At 33.8% G+C, this 9,329-nt stretch overlaps 1 protein-coding gene across 1 annotated transcript; it reads right to left on the bottom strand.

The window, feature by feature from the left end:
• Nucleotides 1-300: 300 nt before the first annotated feature.
• On the bottom strand, nt 301-8,655 carry LOC120272146 (kinesin-like protein KIN-UB). The gene is given in 12 exon segments (XM_039278902.1): nt 301-906; nt 980-1,108; nt 2,604-2,747; nt 4,631-4,756; nt 4,973-5,098; nt 5,872-5,964; nt 6,082-6,220; nt 6,383-6,514; nt 6,621-6,755; nt 7,804-7,950; nt 8,460-8,634; nt 8,636-8,655. Coding segments are annotated over 12 exon segments (1,527 nt in total). The 3' UTR covers nt 301-745.
• Between the last annotated feature and the right edge of the window lie 674 nt (nt 8,656-9,329).

Consider the following 9,329-nt stretch of genomic DNA (forward strand, 5'->3'; position numbering starts at 1 on the left):
CTTAAGACGAAACCTACGCACAAATAGACATTGAAATCACCCACACAATCACTACTAGCACAAATAGACGCTGGAATTATCCACACACAATCACTACTTATAATCTCATAAACAACGCCACAAAGACTCAAATAAAAAAAGCTGAAGCCAAAAAATATAACACATGACACAGCAAACTTTCGTTTAAAATGATCAGGTAATCCAGAAAAAAAAATTCAACTATTTTGCCTGAATTGGACAAGAACCACATAACACATTCCTTGAGACATGAGAGCATCATCATAAATTACAAAATCTCCGTAAATAAAGTATTCTCCATGTTATATATATATTCATGTGCGCAATACAACTACATTAGCTCATCCCTTGACATATACACACTTTTACAAAGCAAGTAATGAATCAAGAGTTCGGTCGGGATCATCGAAGGAGCAAGATTTATATTATTGACAGGGGACGCTTGATTCTAACTGATACAATTTTCTCATAGCACAAAACTGATGATACCTGTTCATGATTAATACGGTAGTCGTGGGCGTCACACGAATTCTGTATCCAATTAGCTCAATAATAGTCGACAAAAACCACGGTTCAACAGGTCTGAAAATATTTCCTTTTCTCTTGTCATGATCTACGAAGCAGAGCCGAATAACCACCAGCAAACTCCCCAGCAAGCTTTTCACATGGCCAAGCATGATAATCTCATTCAATATAAATAGCAGATAAGAAATCAGTTGTTGATGCCTTAGTATTCAATGCGCAGTCTTCTCAATTCTGTTTGGAATGTGGGGCTGGAAGTCAGAGTCCGATGAGCCAATGTCCGGATGTCTTCACGGGAGCAGTCCCTTGAAATGCGAACCAGCTCCCACAGTGCACCCTCATTAATCATATCCTTAGCATTCACTTCTGAGAGATTATAACAAGAATGTCAGAACAAGCTTGACGAGATTGAAATAGTTGAACCAGTAGGAAATCTTACCATGTTGAGCTAAGTGGCATAGAGCGAGCTCAATGTGTCGTCTAATAGGCGAAGCTTCATTGTTGGCATTTTTTACAATCCATGGAAGTGCTCCATCATCAATCAAGAGAGACTTCCCAACCTTGTTTCCTGGAGTAGTTGACAATAAATTCAATAAAAAAAAAAGCAGATAAATCAATAGCAACATGGCAAAGTAATAAACTTTATAATTACTGCAGTATTGCCAAATCTTTTGATCAGATTGATATCAGATGTTAGTGTTAACCAAGAAGAGAAGATGATAGCATCATCAAGCAAATTTGGTAATTATAGATGTAAATTTTCTAAGAAAAATTAGTTAGAGAATCTTAGCAGTTTCAAAGAGTGCTAATTTCTCTTGCCCCAACTTTATTTTCTTTTTTCTCCATTTAATTTCTCAATTGATCCTCAACCTTACAAAAGGAAAAGAACAAAATGAAGCTTGAATTCCATGGCATTACCACCTGACCATAAGTTTCAGTTTAACCTAAGACTTTTAGAAACACAAATAGTGTAGCAACCTGCCAGCTTGCATGTATAATGATACCATTTGCAACCATAGGACCTTTCAATTTGAGAATTATCAGCTTTGGCCCATCCTCATGGCATGCCTTACAATTTTGCCTTTCAAAAGACAACACACATGTTTAGAACCAAGCCTTGCTTATATAGCCAAATAATTTGCTTCCCATTATTCAGTTCAACCTCCTAGACACAATCACAAGATCATAATGCACAATCTAAGTTTGAGGCTGAAGTAACACATTTACAATCTACTATCTTGATTTCACCGGACTCCATCAAAACTCATTGTAAGCACCATCTTAGAGGTTAACGATTGAAAATACTTTTACCTTCTTCTTGAGGCTTCCGGTCATAGCAGCATTCTCCACATTATGTGTAATGCTAATATTCTGCTTGCAGAACAAGTCTTGAGTTCTATTTTTGGCAGTGGTTTTTTTTTCAAGCATGAGCATTTCTTCTGAGATTCCACATAAATAAAACTAGTTCATGCACTAAATTAGATGACATTATTATAATTTTTTCAAAGAAAGATTGAAGTAATGTTTTTATAGATTGTGACAGCCGCAGCAGATTGTTTTGATATTTGGTTTAAAAATTACATGGTGCAGGATCATAATCCCAATTGTAAGCATCCATGAGCAAAGTTCAGCATGGACAACAGCTTATCTCATGAAATCATCTAGTGCCAATCAACAAAGTGGTTGAAAGTTCCAATAAAAAAAAACCTAATCTGAACATGACTAAACACACCACTTTAACTAGCAAATCATTTTGACTGCACACTCGATCCTTAGATCACCAGCAAATGGTGGTAGTTCCAAAACCTAGACAGTATTCTCTATGTGATGCATTAAGAAATTATAGATGGGAAACAACATAAAATTAGACAGACTATCTAAGTGTAAAAAATGCTTAAAATTATTTTTCCAATTCAAAAATGATAAAAATAAATCCAAAACACAGTATAAGACGGGACTCCTTCCCACCAACCTATAAATCATTTAATCACAAATTCAGGCCATGGTAATCACAATCCAAATGGGCAAAAATAGAAGGAAAAGAATGTTAAAGAGGATCCTACCATGAGTAGAAGCTCTGGATTCACATTTTGCAAAGTTTGCAATGCCACGTGCAACTTGAGCAAGAACATCTGGGTGTCCACACCTAACCATTCCTAGCAATGCTCTGATGCCACCTTCCCCTCTCAGCCTAGTTTGTAGTTTATCTGTTGTCCAGAGCAATATTAAAAAAAAAGTGTTAACAGTAAACCAAAAAATAATGTGATTCAATGCATTGATGTGAATATCAGGAAGCAAGATAACACGTATAATTCCTACATATTAAAAAAAAAACAGCATTCCATCATATACAATTCCAGGCTCCAAAGTATATATAGTATAGAGGACATCAATGACCAAGGTGCACAACTATCAAAACCAAATGCTTAAAAACAAATTTTGCAGGTGTCTGAAGACAAAGAGAGTGACTATGATTCAGGAATAAACTGGGATAGGCTCTCAAAATTATCTTCACATCAAGGCTAAATTTTATACAATGATTGCTAAAGACACCGCATAAGACTTTCTTAGTTAGCCCGTAGGCATATATCTGCGTGATATATGATACCTTCCGTTATAAACAAGGATCAGGAATAGTGTTAACATATCTGCTAATGCGCGAACAATAAGGAAGATGCTAATTGAATTACAATGCATAAATTTTAACAGCATTATTGACTGAATTACAATATAGAGGAATGCTTTAAGAATTAAAGGAAAACAAGAAGCTCACCAGTATTTAAATATATATATATATATATATATATATATCAAAAAGAAGGATCTTCCAGGAAATTACATAAGTAGATGGAAATTTTATGTTCCAAGAAAAATATACAAAGACAAACATGCTAGTCTTCACTTTTATCAATTTGATCAACTTTTTGTATTCTCGAGTAGAAGAATGAGAGAAGCACACAACCTCAATTTTCTCCATAATATACCCAACCAATCAGTTGTTTGAAGCAACAGCTCTAGAAATACATTGACTATCTTCTTTTCTCATAGAAAACATGAGAAAAGTTCATAAATAATGCTACCTCTACAGTTAATAATGCAAACACCAGGTTCTGGGTCCACCATTGACTTCTATCTTTTCAAGTGCAGAATGTGCATATTGGCACCACATCCCAAAACACTCAGACAGTTCTTGCTCACTCATCCGAACAGTATGCATCAGTCTGACTGTATTTATAATAAGCTACAAGTCAATCATTGTTGAAAATCCAATTATCCTCTACAAATCACTCCCATCACTTTATCCAGGCATATTACTTAGGTCTATCCACAGGAACTCTATCAAGAAAAGATACAAATACAGTTGCATGAGTAAAGACTAGTTTTTTAAGTAGAACAGATGTGTCACTTCGCGGTCTATTGGCATTCCTTGTAAGTGGAAACTTTTTTCTCCAGATTTCATTTTCAGAAAGCCTGCCTTGTAGTTACCATTTCCAGCAAGGACTTCCATGAGACCAAATCTTTAGTGCAAACACTTCATGACCAAAAGCAACAAAGCTAATTGGATATAGAGCAGCATGCTTCTAAAAAAAGATATTTTTGCATTTAATTCCATTAACTACAACACAACTGACAAGCATAAGAAAGGGAAATTAAAGATAATCTAAAGAATTCATAAGCATCTTCTTTCTCAATAAGAATAATTTATAAGATTATCTTCATACAACAAGGACAAAGCATCATAATGTAAGTTTACCCACACAATTTTGCTTTATTTCAAATAAGAAAAATTTCCACTCCAAACCAACAATATCATCAGCAAAAATCTTGGAAAATTAACTCAAGGCAAAAACAATTCAATTTGAATAATCAACTTGTTAACAATGGTACATGGAATTTTGCATTCACCATCTTATTATGTACTTAACTTCATACCTAGATTCCTAAGTCTCCCAAATTTAACCTTTATTTGTTTAACCCTAGGGGTAACTCTAGTGGAGACAATAACATCAAAAAGCTCACTCTAGAATTAGTAACAAAAAAAAAATTAATAATAATAATAACAAATAAATAAATAAGATGCAAAATTCACCGTTGCCACAAAGATTAGCAATGGCGCCAGCAACCATTCGAAGAGTTTGAGGGTCCTCAGCATCTGCTGCAGTCATTGACAACAAACTAATACCACCTTGGGTCATTATAAGCTCTTGATTTGTTTCTGCAAAGATTCCAAACACAGAATGGTTAAAATGAACTCTATAGAAAATTAAGTCACACAAAGACAAGGGCAATAATCATCTCTAAACAACATCAAATGATATCAAAGATGACATTGATGTAAATTTCACTGTGAAAATAATTTCAACAAAGACTAATACTTGAAGACACTTAACTAAGTACATACCAATAGTAAAAATCTTGATTTAAACCTTACCATTCATAGCAAGGTTAGCAATTGCACCAGCGGCAACTCTACGGATAGTTTCATCTTCTGAACTCCTAAGAAGCATCATCAGTGAAGTAAGACCTCCAGCTTCTACAATCTTCTCCTGATTGGCTTCTGAACAAAATCAATTAAAAAATACTGTTGAAGCAATAAGAACATTGAAATGATTTATCTATGAAATGCACGGTGGAAAGGCACCATAAGAAACCATATTATAAAGATACGCCATAAATAATGAAGTAGGCAGAAATCTTTTGGCATAAATATAATTGACACTAGGGCAATGTAACATCAAATTGTAGCCAATTACTGCAAATTCAAGGACAAAGATAATGAGAAGGTTTTCATCTTTACTGTATGAGTTTGAATCACTATGGTTTTCATAATCAAGACTGTCATTCCCTGTTGCAAGGCAAATTAATACATGCAAAGATCACAAGATAGAATAAGAAAAACATGAAATTTGCTGTGTTCTGATCATGTTGTTCAAATGTTATCCTTCCTTACAAAAAAATTTTGGCATTCTAAACCAAACCTTGGATATTCCGCATCAGAAACAAACAAATATAACTTACCCTAAGTTTAAAACATAAATCTAGTATGCTCACTTAACTACATAACAAATCATGCTTAGGCTCCACATCAATTAAAATCTAGTATATGAATATGAAGATCAACCAACTATAAATGCATCCTTAATAACAATAACCACCGGCTGTGAAAAATTTAAATTTCAAGCCTAACTGCTTATAAAACTCCTACAAACCCAATTACATAATTCAAGCATGTAACATACCTGGTAAAAAAAACAAAATCGAAGTATAAAAATCTTTACCATTACACAAGGAGAAATTGTAAATATTAGTAGGAAGTCACGAGATGGTAACCTTCAGCAGCAAGGTTTGCCACAACTTTTACTGCATGAACACGAACATCAGCATCTTCTGATTCCAGCAACGACAATATTTTTTGCAATCCGACTGTCATAGTGAATGGCTATTACTCATTGTTACTATAGAATGAATTAAACACAGTAGGATGATGCCACTTATTGTGCGACATGTTACAAAAGTGCAAAGAAGAAATTTCTGTAGCACCTTGTTCAAAGAGTTTAGCAATTGATGCCTTCTGGCCATTTCCTGAGTCCCTAAGCTGTGAATATTTAGCTTGGGACACGAAGGAGTCCAAGCCCGTGAAAACTTTCCCAGAACCACCTCTGTCAAGACTCCTCCTTGTCTATGCAACCAAATCAAGTTATTATTTACCATATACCAGATACAAAAGTCATTTTGATGATGGGGCAATTTTAATGTATATTATCACTACCTTAATATAGCTAATTGTTTACTGCAGAATGTAAGCCACTATCGAAGAAATTAAAATGTTGATCCTGTATACCTCATCAGCTTCGAAACTCATTTGCAGCAACTGACTCTTCAAAACTGCTATCTCTTCCTCAAGCTTCTCTTTCTGATTTGCTTCATTCTCAAGCATCTTGCGAAGTCTTATAATCTCAGCATTTCCGGCTACCTATCAATAGCAAGTGCACATAATCAAACCAGAAAATTTAAACAATCACAATACCTAATGGTTACCAAACTAAATCAAGAACCTTCATTTTTTGTGATAAGCATACCTCTAACTTTTTCCAGTGCATCAGTTGGCTCTTAAGATTGTTAACCTCATCTTCAGCAGATTGTCTAAGAAGAATTTCATTCTGGAGTAACTGCTTTATTTCATTGACTTCATCTGAAGGGGTGGCAGGTGGATCCTGTGCAGAAGAAAGAGCATATTTATGACTAAACATTGGAACCAACTCAAATAATTAAATAAGCTACCAATAACGAGATCAGATAACTTCGCATTCAGAATCATGCATTCTTCAACTTTTAAGTTTGCAAAATATTTGGGAAAAAAAACTAGCTAAACATTTTGAAGAGTAAATTACAATTGAAACAGTGACATAGGTGTAATCCAACCAATTTTCCTCAGCATGAATATTTGGTGATCATCAGTTATTTTATATGCCCATCCTAGATATTTAGCTTTTCTTGCAATATCTATGTAATTCTCTTCGAAGAAATGATATGTTACACATGACAGGTATTGCATATGCAGCAGCATTAAGTTTTACCTTACAGATCAAAAAGAATCCTTGTTATGTATGGCATGTAGTACTTCTAAACAGCACATAACAGTTGTAAAATACAAAAATTACTGCCAACGAAACATAACATGGTTGAAATGCTAAATTCACAAAGTTTCCTGAAACGAGATGGATTAAATTGCTTGGTAAACTATGTTCTGGGGCTTCCAAGAGTTCTTTAAGAAAAAAAAGGAGTAACAATAGATGTGTAGTTATTGACAAACATTGATCAACATCTTTGTTCTTGAAAGAAGTTTGTGCAAACTCTCAAACTGGTTTTGACTTTCAACAAGCATTCCAAAGTTGGCTATCATTCTACAAGGGTGCATAGCTATAAAACTAATCATTTCAAAGATAGTGTAAGCCGACCAACATGCCACTAGCTATTGACTTATAAGCTAAAGAAAAATAAACATATAAAGCACTAAACAAAGCTTCACATTCTTGAGAAAAAAAAAAAATTGATAGCAAATCACACATTCCATTTACTATGTACCACTGTTACAATTCATCAAATATAAGTAATTTTACTCTGATAAACAAGAATGGTTTGATTCTCATCGCAACATCAAGTAAATGCATGAAAGAACAGACTCCTGTCGTAGCTGTGTATGCCATCAATAAATGCTAGATAAAAAAAAAATAAAGTGTACAAAAAAAAAGCTCTGCAGACCTCTTCACCAGGTATATTCTCCATATTCCGAGCATGGTTTTCTGCACCAATCGTATCATTTGAAATTATTTGTTTATTTGCTATTAACTGCTCCTCAAGCCTCTTTACTGATTCCATATAATCCTCTTCGTATTTAGCTTTCTCATTCTTTAGAAGAAAATAAGTTAACAGAAAGAATCAGCCAGTAGATTTCCTTTCTTCAAGTAAAAAATTTATAAAAAAAACTGCCCATAAGAAACAAAAAAAATAATTTTCAGACAAAAGAATCTGAACTTTTTTTTAGTAACAATTTATTTGATTTATTTGGGCATAAGTATTCAACACTTGAAATGGAAATATCAATTAGAAATTGAAACTATAAGTATGCCGATTCAGGTACTCTTCAATACAAGCAACAAAAGCAGGAAATAGGAGTGCATGCAAATAAATGGTCTCAAGTTAATGCTAACATGGTCATGATTAATTACATGAAACTTTAAATGTGCAAAAAATAAAATAGCATAAGAGAAGGGTAGTGGGAGCGTTTGTAAGAATTTGCATTATCCTACTACAAAAAAAGTGGGAAGTGTAAAGGTACCATAACAGATTGTATAATAGTATATAAATAAATGAGTTTAGATGAATTCATTGTTCAAAGGAGAAAATTACAAACAAACCTCTAATGCGATCATATACGTTTTGTCAGCTTCAGCAAGACGACTTTGTGCTTCAGCTCTTATTTTCTCTACCTCATCCTCAAAATCTTTCTGTTGCCTCATTTCAGCAATTAGTTTGTCTAATTCTATGTCAAGTCTCCTGCATAAGCTCTTGTAATCAAATTCCTCTTCAACTTACCATGTTCTCCACCTTCATAGCCTATCATAAATATATTCCACAAACCTGCCCATCAATTCAATATAGGAAATACATTTGCATGTAGCACATAAACTAAGGCTCTAGGACACAGGATATGGATGATATGCATTGTAAAAGATTGATAAATACTACCATATTAGTAGATTTTAAAAAACATAATTCCAACTGGGTATGTATACTGACATAATCATTAACTGCATTAGTAACTTTCAAAAGATAATTGTACCCTAAGTTATATTAAACATTCAATTGATGCCATATAAAGTCACACCTTTATCAATTCCATTGTTATTTTATAACCTTTAGTGTTTACTCAATAAAATTGCTTTGCATCCCTTTTCTTTTCCAGCATGTAACCAGGAAATTTTGGTAAAAGATGGCAGATGAATAGAAGAACAAGAACAACTAGTGATTTGAGGTCTATGAAGATTTGATGTTTTGCATTATCTCTCTTCCATAAGAATCTTCCACATTAATTGTGATAAACAAAATAACTTTTCAAGCATCATGGCTTATAATTGTCCAGGCCTTATCAGCAAAGCCTGATATATTCTGCCATGAGATGATCTATGTACAACCAGAAGGGATAAAATTATTTACTAGTGAGAAAATTAGCATCTTTAAAAATGCTAAGTTCCACTAATTCCAATAGTCTGTTGCTAACAATGAAA

Source organism: Dioscorea cayenensis, chromosome 11, assembly GCF_009730915.1.
Source record: "Dioscorea cayenensis subsp. rotundata cultivar TDr96_F1 chromosome 11, TDr96_F1_v2_PseudoChromosome.rev07_lg8_w22 25.fasta, whole genome shotgun sequence".
In the NCBI taxonomy this organism is placed as follows: domain Eukaryota; kingdom Viridiplantae; phylum Streptophyta; class Magnoliopsida; order Dioscoreales; family Dioscoreaceae; genus Dioscorea; species Dioscorea cayenensis.